The sequence below is a fragment of the Prinia subflava genome, chromosome 12 (assembly GCF_021018805.1).
Source record: "Prinia subflava isolate CZ2003 ecotype Zambia chromosome 12, Cam_Psub_1.2, whole genome shotgun sequence".
Classification (NCBI taxonomy): Eukaryota; Metazoa; Chordata; class Aves; order Passeriformes; family Cisticolidae; genus Prinia; species Prinia subflava.
In genome coordinates, this window is record NC_086258.1 from 789,018 (window position 1) to 804,866 (window position 15,849).

A 15,849-nucleotide genomic window follows, 5' to 3' on the forward strand; every position below is an offset into this window, starting at 1 on the left:
CGGCTCTCGTGGGCTCAGTGTCTCGTCCCGCCGCCCAGGGGAGGAGCGCAGCGGGCAGAGGTGGCCGCGCTTCCCCGCCCCCGCAGGTGGGGCGCAGGTGCGGCCGCGGTGGGGTTCCGTTCCGGCCCCGTTCCGGCCCCGTTCCCGGTGTCCGCAGCCCCGCAGCCCGGCCATGGCGTACCGGGAGCTGGTGCGGCGCTGGCACGAGGCCGTGCGGGCGGCGGACCGCGGGCACTGGGACGCTGCCCTGGACACCTTCGGCGGCATCGCGGAGCCTCCGGCCAGGATCTGCTTCAACGTGGGCTGCGTGCAGCTGCTGGCTGGGCGGCCCGAGGCGGCGCTGAGGGTGAGCGGGCCGGAGAGCACCGGGGAAACGGGGCGATCCCGGGGGTGGGCGGCTTGGTTCCCCCGGGTCGGTCTCGGAGGGAATGATGCTGAAACGAGATTTGAAATCCAGCGTTTCGTGTCCTGCGTGTCCAGCGGGAATACGAGCAGGGATGTTGAAGGGTGAATGGTTTGAGGAAAAGGTTTAGCAGAGTGAATCGTAGAAAAGTGAAAAAGGTTGAAGTTAAAAAGGCAGATGTGGCCTTTGAGGACAGGGTTCAGTGGTGAACTCCGTGATGCTGGGTTAACTGTTGGACTCGGTCATTGAGGCCTTTTCCTACCTTAATGATTCTGTGATTTCATGGTTCTCTAAATACTATGAAAATCCAGATCAGTGGGCAGAATCATTTGGAATCAAGATAATAGAGACAGAGTATTTAAATTAGATACTAGAAACTGTATCCGGCAATGTACTTTAAGTTTTGTCTAAGCTAAATCAGTTAAAATCGTGTCCTCTAGGTGAACTTAGTTCATTATTATGTGAAAACCAATCCTCTCAGTCTGCCTGATTCCAAGTGAAGACCTCAACCCACTGGACATGCACAATAAATTTAAAATCTATTATAGCTTTAAATCAAACCAGGAAAATGATTGTCCAATAGCCATTCCATAGGCATGGGTTTAGACATGAGATGGGTGTATTTTGAAAGTACAATTATGTTGCTTGGCAGTGGAGACTGCCAGAACAAAGCTGCTGTGCTGCAAAACCACAGCCCTTGGGAAGGGAGAGGATGGGACAGGATGTGCCCTGAGGAAAAGCCTTTCTGTGACAGCACCTGGCATATCTGCATATCCATCCATCCATCCATCCATCCATCCATCCATCCATGCAGATAAACCTTTCCTCAAACAGGATAAGGAAGAGCTGAGGCTGTGCTGGAGGGGCTGGGGGCAACACTGTGGAGCCCTGGGCAGGGCAGTCAGTGGCTGTTTGGGACAGTGAGCACATGGCAGTGGTGCCATGGAGATGAGGGAGACAGCTCAGGAGAGATTTCTGAGCCCCAGTCAAGATCAGTGACTGGGAAGAAGCTCAGCTCTGCTTGCGTGTGGATCAACGGTTGGTTGTTGTTGTTTCATTTATGGCCCAGTGGTGCAGACATTCCAGCACGGTGTGTCACGGAGACTCATTTTCACCAGCAATGCTGTTCCTGTTCAGGCAGGGTCAGGGACAGCTGGGCTTTCAGCAGTTGTTATCCCCACAAGGTGTCTGCAGTGGGAAGGAGCACACCCCTGCTGCTGCCTCAGGAGGGCTCTTGGCTCTCCCAGCATGCTGAACCACGAGCTGCTGCCAGCTTTGCAAGCACTGCCTGTATTTAGCTGGGGCACTGAAGCAGAGTTACTGACTTAGAGGCCATTGTAGGAAGCCCTGCAGCTTCCTCCCTCTCACCCTTTCATCACCTCAGCCTTCCCCAGCCTGGCCAGTCCTGCTGCTCCCACTGTGCTGGCCAACTCTACTTCAGGCTACAGTTTTCCCATTTTAAGTAGCCGGATGGCAAATGCAGCTCATTTAAGTCCAGTCCATTATAGCAAGGAGGGGTAAAAGCCTGAAGCTCAGCTCACACAGAGCCAAGACCCAAAAGATGACTGGGAGCTGTGTCCAGCCCCTTGGAGCTGGACAGGAGCCCAGGGATTGCCTCTGTGAGGGCAGCTGGGACGTGGCTTGCTGGGTGTGTGTGCCCAGGCACTGACAGGACAGATCCCAGCTGATCCCTGGGATGTGCCTGTGTTTTTCTCCTCAGGCATTTGATAAAACCATTGAGAAGGACAATTCCCTGGCTGTGGGCTACTTCCAGAGAGGGTTTGTCCACCTGCAGCTGGAAATGTGAGTGAGATGCACAGCCAGTGCAGTCTTTGTTCTCTCCTTTAAGTCCTGCTTTATTCCTAACCTAAATGATTCTTTGATTCCAAAATTCACTTCTTCCAGCAACCTTACAGGGTTCACAGGGTCTGCTTTAGCCTTGGAAACCCTGTCACAGGTCAGCAAGTCTTATCTCTGATAAGAGCTGCACAACTCTGGGGCCCCAGAGATGGCTGACACATGACATTGCTGTCCCCTACACACAGAGACTCCTGGATGCAAGGCTGCCATAATGTTATGTTACCAGATTTTCCTTGTGCAATTAAAACCATATAACTGTGCTGCTTGGTGTGCCTTCACAAGAGACTGACCTTCCTAAAAATTCAGCCTGCACACTCTCCTGCCAGCAGACTTCGAGGGCCTGATCTCAGTCTCATTGATAAAATATTGAGATTGCTCCAGAAGTGTCATGGGATTGATTACTCATTGTTTCCACAGTTAAATCACAGTGACATCCTCTTCAGGGAGCTGGGTGAAGTATTTTACAGATCTTGTCTTACCTTTGAGCTCAGTTATTTTCTTACCTGTTGTTTTCCCCATATTTTCCAGATCTTAATCTCCACAAAATGCCTGTCTTTATTTATGGGAGGGAGTTAAAGTGAGCAAGTCTGGCTTCTCTAGAGGAGGGGTTGTGCTTGGGGCTGGTGGAGCCCCAGGCTGGGCTCTCTGGAGCTACCCCACCACCAGCAGAAGCAAATGTGCTCCAAGCACACCCACTGAAGGGGCAGCAGAGCTGGCAGCTGCCTCCTGCCCAAAGAGCTGATGGCCTCCAGCACCCAAGGGCTCCTTCCTTCATCAGAAGCTGCTCCCACTCACCTACACCCACCTGGACACCTCGGGTGCCCACTGCACAGCCCTTCCTGGGCCCTTTTATCATCACCTGCAGCCTCAGTGGGCACCTGCATGGATTTCAGTTGCATAGCTGGTGTAAATTCAGACTAATTCCTTCCTTATCCTTAGAGGTTCTCTAAATTTCTACATGTTGAGGTTCTAAATTTTGAGTTTCTCAGTTCTGACACTGGCCATGTGTGTGCTCTCCCTGGTTCCCAACAGCCTGGTTTCCAGCCCTCAATCCTCCCAAGGCATGTGCTGGGACAGGCAGGGAGCTCCCAGCAGTGGGTTATCTTTGTTCTTTACAGAGATGATACATCTCTGATGCAGCTCTCTTTGCACAGGCTGCAGAGCAGAATACATGTTGTTTGCTAGTGTGATTTTTAAGCTTCTTAAACAGTCTCCAGCTTCATTAGACTCAGTCTTGTGTCACCTCTGTGTTGCAGGTATGAAGAAGCTCTCTCTGACTATCACATGGCCTTCAGTCACCTAAGACAAAATCCCTTCATCGATTACAAGCAGCTGGGGCTGAGGCACATCCTCTATGCCTGGGAGGTAAGAGCCAGTAAGATTGCCTGGCTCAGCAATCCTTCCCCACTGTTGGGAGTGCCAGAAGCAGGCATGAGTGACCCAAGACTTTTTCAAGAAAGTACATTAGAACAGTAAAAATATTCTGCTTGCACTTTTTTTAAAAGTAACATAAAAGTTGTAAACTAACATAATCTCTGGAAAGTTTAGCAAATGATGCAGTTTGAAAAGTAAAATTGTTCCGAACAGGTGCACAGAATTTGTGTATTGAGGTATTTTTTTCTTTTCTATATTTAAACAAAGGGATGGCTGCCCCATCCCTGGAAGTGTCCAAGGCCAGGTTGGATGGAGCAACCTGGTTTATAGAAGGTGTCCCTGCCTGTGGGAGGGGAGGAGCTTTAAGGTCCTTTCCAACCCAAACTAGTCTGGGATTCTGTGTAATATTTACACTTGCATGCATGTAAAAACACGTAAATTTAGCGAACTTGTCAGATCTGAGAGCTGAAAGAGATTGAAACATTGACAGATGAGTACAGAGCTGATGCATAATGCAGACTCCAGGAAATTCAGGTGCATGAAAGCCTCTTTCCAGCTGCAGCAGCTGATCTTAATATTTCCTCTGTAATAAGCCTGAACTTAAACCCTGTGCTCAGGCTGTGTTTGTAATGCTTCATCCTGCACCTCTTACTCTCACACAGAGCAAACCTGCCAATCCTGTTCAAGGAAGCTCAAAGGCTGAACTGATTGTAAATTTTTGTCGTATTTGGTCATATGTAAAGGATTCCTAGAAACTGTCCTTCACTGGAAGGGTTCATTTTGTTTTCTCTTGAGTCCACACACACAGATTGAAAAGCAGATACAGGAAAGAGGATATAACTCCTTACTTCCGTGAGAGTGAGGAGTCATTGTGTAACTCCAGTCAAGCATCTCAGGCAATTTTCATGCACCTTATACCTGGCAGGAGGAAGCTATCCTTGGCATCCATGGTATTACCCAAGCCTCCCTGGCTTTAACAGCTTCAGTGCCACAGCGCTGCCTTCTCTTGGAAGTGAGCAGTTCCCTGGGAAAGGGGTAGGGCTCAGGAGTGTCCCGAGGCTGGGGCCTTTCCTGGTGTGAACACATGACCCCTCACTCCAGTCATCACCAGGACATGTGCTGGCACCATGCTGGCCCTCCAGACTTGGGATCAGCATCCTGATTCAGTTGTATCTCATTCTTACCTGGAGCTCATTTTTCAAAATATACGAACATCATCCTCCAGCAGAACTGTGCCATCAGCTTTCCCCATGCATAGCCTCTCACGTGCTTCAGCTGATCTTCTTGTGAGATACATGCATGGCTTGAAAACCCAGAAATATTTGCCTCTTGCAAGGTTGTAACACTTCTGACTGGATGAGAACTGCTGCCTTGCCTCCCAAGAGGGCCCATCCCTGCTTTCCTGTACATGTTCATGGTTGTCATTCCCCACACTCCCTAACAGTCTCCTACTGCCATGATTAAGGAGTAAAGGAAAAGCATCCAATGAGCTCCAGCCTTGTCCTGAGCAGGGTGTGCAGCCAGGTACACCTCAATTCCCAGCTGATAACCCTGTCACAGGAGATAAGGAGCTGTCTGACAATGCTCTGCCTGTGGCCCAGCAGCTTTCCCACACACCAAGTGCTGGCCAGTGACAGGGAGAGCTCTCCCACTCTCAATATAGACCACAGCTCTCTAACACCCCGTCTGCAACACTCCCACAGCCTGCACTTCCCCAGGAACAGACTGACATGCTGCTGAAGGGTGACAAGCTACAGCTGACAATTTGCACATTCACAGCCCACAACATGAAATAGTTTCAGTTAAGTTATTTTGCAGTGACAGGGAGTCAGGATTACAAAAATCATTACCTAGTTTCATGCAGAAAGAAACACAAGAAAAGCTTCCTGGCTTTTTGGATGCAGGAAGGATCAGATTTAAACAGTGTGGTACCAGAGTCTTCACCTGCCATCCCCATGTCTCTCCTCACCTTGACCAGCAGCTCCAGCACACCTAAGCTTTTATTTTTCCTTTCTGATTCTGAAATTTTACGAGCTGTGCTGCTCAGAATGCCTCTCCTGTTGCTGAATATTTGGTGTTTTAGTGCCTGTCCCTGTTTCTTGGCTGAGTTCAGGAGGATATGTTGTGTATCCCTTGGTCCTGGCCCTCTGAGTCCCTTCCCTGTGCCCACTCCAGGTGCTGTACAGCACTGCAGCAGTGCAGTGTCACCTGCAGCAGTGGCAGGAGGCCAGAGTCACCCTAGAGAAGGCTGTTGTGTGGAGACCTGAAAGAAGAACAGCAATCCTGGAGCTGGCCCTTGAGCGAGTGAAGGTAAGGCCACCTCTGTGAGTTCCTGGATGTGTGCATTGGGCTTCAGCTCAGGAATGTGTGCTAAAAGTTGTCTGAATGTTCCTGACACCTGCATATTCCTGCCATCCACCCACCTGCTTGGCCACCTGCTAGCACAGTCTAAGCCATTTGCACATGATGCTCTGCCAAACCAGTGCTTCAGGTGATCAAGGAACTCCATCACCCCCAGGTGCTTCACTGCCCAGAAACACCATAGTGGAGAATTTGGGGATGACCTCTGAGGCTAGGGACGCGGCTTCCTGGCCCCTCATATTCAGGAGCTCAGTTCCATTTGTACTTGTCCTGCAAAACCAGTTGCCTTGTGCAATGTCTCAAGTGCAGAACCCCTACAAGTGCAGCTTTGGAGAGTCTCCCTTTTCGTGGCACTGGCTGGCTTTTTCTGAGTCCCTTTGGCCACAGAAACAACTGGTGGCAGGTCAGATATTAATGTCAATCACTCCTAGAGCTTAAATAGGGTGTGAAAGTGTTTCTAGGGCTGTTTCTAAGTAAAAGTTTCCTGTTAGACTCCCTTATGATCTGGAAACATTTGCAGATCTCTGATTTACTCTTCCTGGGGGATTCATTAGTTTGCTACCTTCATACTTTATAAGAAAATTATACTTTGTTTTTAATGTGATCATCTCTTCTGGCATCACATTTATGTTTTTCCAGTGTATTATTTATATTTGCTATTAGCACACTACTCAATGGCTAACAGAAAACATTTGAAGTCAAACAGAAAAGCCGTTTGGAATATTTGTTTGATAAACCTTCTTGCACTGCCCCCTTTCCCACCCACCCCATGCCAGCAGTGTCAGTCCTTGCCTCCACACTGGGGAGGGGCTCCTGAGCTCTCAGTTTGCTCATGCTTTTGTGGAGCCTGAGTGGCCTTTGTCGAGTTCACAGCCGAAATTTTTGCCCCCAGTGTTTTCCTGGAGCTGCTCTTGCATACCTAAGCTGTATTTGCTTTTCAGTGCTCTGATGTTTCATTCAATGTGAATTGATGGCTTTTCCTTTACCTGCTTTCCCTGCCCCAGGACCACCTGTTTTTAGAGCCCATGCTGGTTCCCCTTGGGGAACTTTTCAGACCACGGAAGAAGGAAGTTGAGCAGCTGGATTCAAAAGATTTCCTGGGTAAACCCAAGGTAACAGGCACGTAATTTTCACGATTAGCAGCAGCAGAAAAAAAATCTTGCCTCTGCCATCTCCAGAGAGCAGAGAGGGGACCCAGAGCAGGATGGGCAGAGCTTGCAGCTAGTCCAGGCAGTCGGGTCACAGAAGCCAACATTTTTTAGAATTACCACCCCTTCTACCAAAGGATGCACTTTGGCACTTAAATACCTTCCCAGTCTTGGTCACTTTAAAGTCTGAAATGGCTGAGCAGGTACTCTGGGAACCTGTGGTTACCCTTTTGCTGACAATGATGTTTTAAGGGGGGCATGTTGTCCCAGCATGCTGCTGCTCAGTCCTGCATTCTCAGGGGCACAGGTGGGCACTTGGGGGTAAATGCTTTGTCACATCCCTTAATACAAGGCAGCAGAGAATGTTTTTGACCCCTTCTGTGACCAGTGCAGTCAGAACAGAGAGCTCCAAAACAAATAAAGGAAAGAGAAAGTAATAAATTCACATACTTTTAAAGAAACCTTGGAAAGACTAAAAAACTGGGACTCAAATGGTTGAATCTATCTTGGGAATCCAGCTCTGCCTCTCCCACTGTGTGCACAGCTCCACATTTTGCCTGACTTTGGGATGCCAGAAGGAGATGGGTCCGAGCAGATACTCTTGGATGAAGTTTGGGGGTCTCTTCATCTAGCCTAGATTCACTCATTGCTTTGTTCTCTGACAGGTGATCTCATCCATCATTCCCAACGATGAGTACATTGGCTTCGAGCCCCTCAGGCCTCAGGTATGCAGGACAGGGCTGTGAAAGGAGGAATGGAGCTGTTGTGGAGCTCCAAGAATCAGATCCAAACCATCAGGGGAAGAGTGGACTCCTGGTAAAACCAGTATAATACCAGCCTGGATCCATGGGGATGTTCAGAGCCAGGCTCAGCACTGGCTGTAAGGGAATCTTAGTGATGGGAATCTCCAGCCTTTTAAAGATGCGTTTTTGATTCTTCACCATGTCAAAATAGCAGTGCTTTTTGCTGTGCTTAGCCTGTCTCTGCTCATCACTTTAGTAAATGTGTCAGTGTGAGCACAGCTGCCTCACACTGCTGGGAGTTCCCTGGACCCAGAGGAAAGGGAAGAGATTGTGTTGCTTCCTGGTGAGATAAAGAGGGAGGTGAAGAACGAGAAGGTACATCCTGGTAAGGTGTGGAGCAGCAGACATTTTCTGGGTGGTGTGGAATGACAAATGAGGTCAAGAGTAAAGACGAAATAGCACAGTCAGGAGGTAAGGTGGCAGTGCTGCTGTAGGAGGCACTGTTACAAACAGATCCTGTTGTTTCTCCCACAGAAACATGGCTTTTATGAACCCAGTGCCGATGCTCTGCGGTGAGTGTTCAGTCCCACCTTAGTCTTGGCCTTTTCTCACCACTGTTCAGAAAGTCTTTTGTTCTCCTGCATCCTTGTGTGAAGAGTCTGAGGAATCCACACCCACTTCTCACCAGCGGTGGAGTGAATGACAAACACACAAAGGCTTCTGTGGCTGCAAAGGACACTGCAGGTCCCTGGCATCTCTGCAAGAGCCTCTGGGCAGTTTGCAGGACTTGATTCAGTAGTCCTGGGAGACAGGCATGGATCGTGGCATGCCTGGGGAATGGAAGCAGACAGAGGCTGTGGGGCCTGCCCAGGTCTGTGGCAGAGGATGCTCAGCTTTCCCATCTTAATTCCCAGAACAATTCTAAATGTTCACAAGCCCTATTGTCCTGAGCCAAAATCATGTTCAAACTCCAAGGAAGTAATTAGTTTTGGTCATATTGCACCAGCAGTTCTTCAGGGTGTTGAATAATTGTTTTGATCTTGACAGTGTTTATCAGTACAATGAAAATTCAGCTGCATTAGGCAAATCAGTGTTTTCCAAGCCCCACTTATTCCCAGTTGGACCAAAGAGCAGCACTAGAAATCACAATTTCCCAACACCCACACCTTACAGTCCGCGCCATTTGGGGTTGGGGCAGTGTGGTGGGTGCTCTGTGGTGCAGAGCCATCAGCACCCACACCTCAGGCTGCTGCAGCGCTCTCCTCTGCCTGCAGGGATGCCGAGTCCGGCTACCACCGAGTGGTGTCCCGGTACCGCCCCGAGGAGCCGGCGGGGCCCGAGGTGGCGGCCGGGAGCCTGGTGTTCGTGCTGAGCAGAGCAGCAGATGGCTGGGCCACGGCCATCCACGACGGGCAGGTGAGGGACACGGCCCCGTGGGCAGGTGAGGGACACGGCCCCGTGGGCAGGGAAGGGACACAGGTTTGTGGGCAGGTGAAGGACACAGCCCCATGGGCAGGTGAGGGACAGGGCCCTGTGGGAGGGAAAGGACACAGTTTTGTGGGCAGGTGAGGGACCCGTGGGCAGGGTTTGGCCCCAGCCTCCTGAGCACGCTCTTCAGGAGGTCCTTTCCACACCCCTCAGATTTCCTGACACTGGGCTCTCACCGGCCTCTGCCATTCACCTCTGTAGATCCACAAGGGTGGCTTTTGGGCTCTCTACCGTACGGGGATCCTATTGTGGAGTTGTATGCCAGACACCTCACCAAGGACTACCCTTTAGAGCAGGATTTATCCCCTGAGAATTCAAATGGAGCTGAGGAGATGGGCTGGTCCTTACCTGGTCTGTAGTGCCTCTGTTCAATGAACTGTGGGAAGGTTTGGGGAGGGTTTCAGCTATACAGGCAGGTTTTATGAAGGGCTCTAGAGAAGTCCTAAGGACTGAGAGCCCAGAAAATCTGACATCTTCCTACAGGCCATAGAGCTGTAGTGTAAACAGACTGAATAGAAACAGATAAACACAACATGGGAAATCTTTTGTTGGCAGAGGCCATTTCTCACCTCTCTACTTTAGTTTTTGAAAGAGCCATTGTATACCTGGATTAGGTTCAGTGAGTGTATTACCTGCCTATCTTTCAAAAAAGTGACAAGATTCTTCATAAAACCACTATAAACCAGTGAGGTGTTTGAGCAAGAGAGGCAGTGCTCTGAGGACTGGTAAAAATACAGAATTAAAAGTTGGTATAAATGAACAGGTTTTTCTTCCTTTCATTTTTAAAAAGAAAGGATGCCCCCACAACAAATCCTCCATTACACAAGCATTTATCACATTCCTAAGTGATATAGGAGTAGGGGGAGAGCCTGAAGCATCTGGAGCTAACAGGAATGGTTACACAAATATTTGGATATGCTGGTTGACTGCGCAGTGAAGTGCCAGGTGAAGATCAACATAGAAAAAATAAAAATAGACTCTCAACAGAAAAGAAAGCACTATAAGCAAAAAATTGCAATGCTCGGTTGAAATGGGCAGCAGTGATTGTCAGAAGACACAGAAATGCTGCTAGATTGGTATCCCTGGGCATCCTTGCTGCTTTGCCTCAGCATCTGTCTTGGGAGCAGGGGATTTGTTGGGTGTTTAGCCTGTTCCACTGCAGCCACTCCAGCTCCAGCTCTGCTCCCAGCAGGCAAAGCTGCAGAAGGATCATTGGAACTGGCCCAGCGGTTTGTGAGCGCTGGGCACTTGGGTGGCTGGGGGTGACCTTGGCCCCCCAGGCACGTTCGTGTGGCCATAGGGTGACAGGCAGTGCTGGGGTGGCTGGGCTCCTCTCTCACCCTGCTCTGCTCTGTGTTCCTCTGCAGAAGCTGCACATCCCGAGCTCTCTCCTGGAGCCTGCCTCAAGGATGGATAAATGGGTGAGCTGGCAACCTTGCAACCAGGGGGAGGGAGGGACCAAGGCATACATTTGGGACGTTTATCTGTAAGTTTATCACAGGATAGGGCAACTCTGTAAGAGAAACATAGAGTATGAAACACTGAGACTATTGCTGAAGACCAAGTGCTCTTGAATGGGAACAACAGAAGAATGAGGAGCAGGAAAAATCTCTGACTCAGGAGAATTTCATCTCCCATCTTCACCACAGGCATAGCTACATATTATCCCAATCATTTTCCATCTGAACCCTGTGTGCAAGGGTGCAGCTCAGCCCCCTGTTTCCTGTGAGGGAGTTTTCAAGCACATGGTTATTTTGATGTTGCTATGATTTTTTTAGTTGTCATTTTTCCATCTCCAAATGAATCCCTGGTACACACATGGATGTTTGCACCATGGATGTGTCACTGTGAACCAGCCCAAGTGGGGAGAGCCCTCAGCACAGGGAAGTGTCCCAAAACCTCTGCCCACAAGAGCCTGAGTGCTCCACCTCATCCAGCTATTCAATGAGCAGCTCACCCTGGGGCTCTCCCTGGGTTACACCCTCAAATCTGTGGCTGGCTGCAGCCTGTCACACACCAGCCTTGTCCAGGCACCTGTGCTTTCTGCCCTCTCCTTTCTGATGCTGTTCTGTTGCAGAAGATCAGCACTGGGATTCCCCTTCCTCCTGCCCAGGTGCCTCCCAGCCGCCTCCATGTGAAGCAGAAGCCAGGTAATCCCTGGGCAGGGACCTCAGTGGGTGAAGCTGTGCCCAAACCCCACTCTTTTGGGGATGTGAGGAGGTGATGGCCCCACTGCAGTCTCTGCTGACTACAGGGCTGTTCCCCTGCCTTTGTGCTGTTCTGCAGATCCTCCTGGGGAAGAAAATGCCTCTGCCAATGATGCCAGTGCCCACATGGACTCCAAGGTGAGGTGTTCTACAGACTGAAGCTGGTACAGCCTCAGGAAACCAGGGCTGGGGAAAGTGCAAGATTCTTGCCCAAAATTCTTAAGCGTCTCCCAAATCACTGGGAAAAAACCTCCTTCCTCTGACCACTTTTCCATTCTAAAGAGAGGCTCCAATGTGGTCTTTCCTCCCAGTTTGTGACCATCCCACTTTGTGAGACAGCCCAAGGTTGACCTGTAGCTACCCTCCGAGGCAACAGGAGCACCAAATGCATCAGAGTTCTTGTGCCATGTTTTATAGCCCACTTTGCAAGAGGCAGTTGCCTCTGGACACCCTGCTGTTTCTTCCCCCCTTTTCCTGTGTCCTATTTTCTGTTCCTATCAGTCTGGATAGCACAGTTCATTCGAATTTGCCCTGTTGGTTAATGTCCTCTGAGGCACTTCCATGCCATTGGCAGTCCCTGCATGTGATGGCCCTGGAATGACTCCTGTGGCCCTCTCAGGACACCACCTCTGTCCCTCAGATGCAGGTCAGCTCTGCCACCCCTCTTTTTAGGGCTTTTGGGGTAATTTTTTTCATTATCCCAAGTGAAAATGTGTGGTTCAGCCAGAAGGCAACACAACAGAGGAATGTGGCTGCTCCTCTTCAGCTGGCTGGAGGAATTGGGGCCCTGCGCATACAATTTTGGGTTTAGGAGGTACCTGTAAAGTCAGAATCAAAACCAGAATTCCTTGGTCACGGGAGGAACATTTGATCCCAGGCTTTGAATCCAGCATTCCCTCTTTGAAATTCAGGTCTGCATTTTGATGATGTTCTACTGTGACATGGCAGGACAGAGGTGAGGGATTGTATCTGTGTCACCTCTCTTGGTATGAGAGCAGATATTGTCAGTTGTGTCTGTTAGAGTCAGTCGTGGTTCTTCTTAGTCCATGAACTTCATAGTCAGTCTGGGTTCTTCCCCCAGAGGGTGCTGGCACTGCCCAGGCTCCCCAGGGAATGGGCACGGCCCCGAGGCTGCCACAGCTCCAGGAGCCTTTGGACAGCGCTGCCAGGGATGCCCAGAGTGGGGTTGGTGGGGGGTCTGTGCAGGGACAGGGGATGGGCTGGGTGATCCTGGTGCGTCCCTCCCAGCTCAGGGTACTCTGATTGTGCACTCTGACTGATGCTGTCTCCCCACAGATCCCCCCGAGGTGCGGGGAGGCCCCGGCGGGCGCGGCCAGGCCGGCGGTGCTGCGGCTGCGCTGTGAATGCTCGCTGGTGCTGCGGGCAGGCGAGGCCCCGGCCCTGCCAGCCCTGCGGGCCCTGCTGCGGGACAGGCTGGCTCAGCAGGCACAGCGGGGCACGCTCAGGTACGGGGCTGTGGGCTGTGGTGGGGCAGCAGCCATTCCCCTCAGGACACAGGCATCCAACTGCCTCTGGGCTCCTGGGAACGTGTATCTGGGCCCCAAACCTCGGATCCAGCAAAGACGTGAGCACAGTCTGCCTAGAAGGCAAACCTCACTGTGGCCTTTGGGTTGGACAGCAGTGTGATCCCCGAGGGGAAGCACATGCTGTCCCTCTTGTAATCCCCTCCCAGTACATAAAGGGCCCAGGGAGGGCTGAAGAGGGACTTATGACAAAGGTGTGGAGTGACAGCACAAGGGAGAATGGCTTCGAACTGACAGAGGGCAGGGTTGGATGGGATATTAGGAAGAAATCCTTTAATATAAGAGTGGTGAGGCCCTGGCACAGGTTGCCCACAGAGATTGTGGATTCCTCATCCCAGGAACTGTTCAAGGCCAGATAGGATGGAGCTTGGAGCAACCTAAGTGTAGTGAAAAATTCTCTGCCCATGGCAGGGGGTTGAAACTAAATTATCTTTAAGGCCCTTCCAAGCTAAACCATTCTATGACTCTGTGATTCTATGGGCCTTGGAAGCCTAAAGGATTTTTCCTAGGAAACTGTACCCTCATCAAGAAAAAGGGAGAACAGAAGGAAAAACTCTGTGCAGCTGCCACAGATTGGGTTTTGTCCCACTCGGCTCGGCCTTTGCAGTAACAAGGATCAATGCAGAGCAGTCTGGGATTCATGCAGAAGATCCTGGGGTGAGATCTCCCTGATTGTGACACTCCTTGGGACACACAGTGGCATCAGGAGAGTTTAGGATCCTTCCCTCAAGTTCATGTGAGGAGGTGACAGCGTCACGCCACACAGTGCCATTTCTGCCCGCTGAGTATGTGGAGTGGCCCCATGTCACTGTGCAAGGGGACAAGCTCAGAGCTGGCCTGCAAAGGGCACTGTGAAGACTGAGGGTGGCGGAGGGCTGGGCTTACCTCCAAGTTTGGCTTTAAAGGAGATGATTTGCTCAGCATTAATGAACCCTTGCAGCTACAGGCTCCTGGATGGCACAGAGCTAGGGACAGTGTCAGGACAGGAGGACCTGGGGAAGATGTGGCAGCAGCTGACGGATGGCAGGCTGACACTCTGCTGCCAGGTATGTGGGCTGGGACAACATCTCTGCTGGGCTGGGCTCCAGTCTCTTCTTTGCTTTGCAACCTCCATGCTGGCTTTTTCCTGCAGGACTCAGACTCCCACTCAGGCAGACCTGTTCTCTACCAGATGCTGGCTCAGCACTCTTACCTGGCACAGGGACCAGGGGACCTGGAGTTCAGCAAGGGAGATGTGCTGGATATTCTCTCTGAAGGTAGCTCTCCAGTCCTCCTGCTGGGCCAGGCTTTTGGAGTGTGCTGTGGGAAGGCACTGGGGGAAATGTGGGCTCTCCAGTGCTGTCTCAGGTTCATACTCAGGAGTTACAGGCTTGCACTGGGTTGTGCCCAGAGTTAAATTCCAGCCATGAAAACTCTCACTAGCCCCACTCATATGGGCCAGGGCTCATTCCTGCTCCTTTGTGTTTTCCAGTGAATGAGGACTGGCTGGAAGGACACTGCAATGGCAAGACTGGCATCTTCCCCAAATGCTTTGCCACCCAGACCAGCTGTGGTGCTGCCTTCCTATAGCAAACAGGAGCCTTTGCCTGCCTGACTGCACCCCCAGGGTGGCAGACACTGGTCCCAGCTCATTTGGGCCCCAGCCAGCACAGCTAGGAGCTCTGCTGTACCTGGACAGAGGATATCTCCCACTCAGATCCATGGGGTCAGTTCCAGCAGTGATGGCATTTCCTGTAGCCTGTTCCCTGACCTGGCATTTTTACCTCGGCTTACACTGCCGAAGATGTGTCTGTGCAGAGCAGAGAGCGGGGAGAGGACTCCAGGGTTTGGCTGTGGGAATTGTCCATATGGCAGCTCAGGCTGCTAGGTAGGAAGAGGTTCCCCTGGCTGGGAAGAGGTTTCCCTGGAAGTCTTCATCCCCTCTCCCTTGCTGCTCATGTTGAGGCTGGGAAGGCTGAACCTCACTCCTGAAGCCAAGGGTGGCTGGCTGGGAGCAAGGGGCCTATTCCCCAGAATAGAATAGACTAGAGCCCTGTTCCCCAGGCTCTCAAGTCATATAACTTTATCTCCACCAGCCAGAGATACTGCTCTTTCAAAAGGCTTTTGGAACCAATTTGCAGTGGGATTAATGGGATAACATCATGAGTTAGGACCGCTGTCTTCCATAGCAAATAGCCTATGGACCTGACCATTCCTTAGCCAGATGCCTTGGGCACTTTACTTAAGCCCTAAGGCCAAGGTGAGACCTTGGAGCACAGAGAAGAGGCAGTTGTGGAAATCCCCACTGCTCAGAGCAGCTCTGGGCTGTGGGAGAGCACTGGAGGCCCTGGGGAAAAGGCTGGCTGGGAAGTGCAGTGCTGCAAGGACTGAAAGCCCTGTCCAGTTCCTGCAGCTGGGCTGGGCTCTGCTGATCTAAATAAAACACTCAAGTGCCTGGAGCTGGAACCTGTTCTGGATTTGATGTCTTGACAAAACTTGGCTATGTAACTTGAATATAAAATAAACCCTGCGCCAGAGCTGGCAAGTCTTAAATCAACTTCCACTTGTGTTTTTCTGCTGAGATATGCCAGTAAGTATTTTTAAAGACAGCTGACAGTGTCTTTGGGAAGAGATTCTGTCACATACTACAAAAATATTGCACATCTTGCTCAGGGCACGATACAGATGATGTCATCCCTCTGCTCAGAGTTAGGTGCCCCTCATGGCTCTCCATTGCCAGTT

The 15,849-nt window shown here is 50.9% G+C and overlaps 1 protein-coding gene across 5 annotated transcripts; it reads left to right on the forward strand.

The window, feature by feature from the left end:
- Positions 1 to 35: 35 nt before the first annotated feature.
- Positions 36 to 15,664, forward strand: NOXA1 (NADPH oxidase activator 1). Of its 5 annotated transcripts, none has more exons than XM_063409441.1 (15): positions 46 to 346; positions 2,124 to 2,206; positions 3,520 to 3,628; positions 5,813 to 5,947; positions 7,003 to 7,110; positions 7,812 to 7,871; positions 8,424 to 8,461; positions 9,164 to 9,305; positions 10,745 to 10,798; positions 11,458 to 11,527; positions 11,664 to 11,722; positions 12,881 to 13,050; positions 14,069 to 14,174; positions 14,261 to 14,384; positions 14,600 to 15,664. In XM_063409441.1, the coding sequence occupies exons 1-15, from the start codon at positions 173 to 175 to the stop codon at positions 14,695 to 14,697; spliced, it is 1,530 nt and encodes a 509-aa protein (XP_063265511.1). In that variant the 5' UTR covers positions 46 to 172; the 3' UTR covers positions 14,698 to 15,664. The 5 variants fall into 5 exon arrangements, with proteins under 5 accessions (XP_063265512.1, XP_063265514.1, XP_063265511.1 ...); XM_063409440.1 differs by having other exon boundaries at positions 48 to 346; positions 11,455 to 11,527; XM_063409444.1 differs by lacking the exon at positions 14,261 to 14,384 and having other exon boundaries at positions 42 to 346; positions 11,455 to 11,527.
- The last annotated feature ends 185 nt before the right edge of the window (positions 15,665 to 15,849 follow it).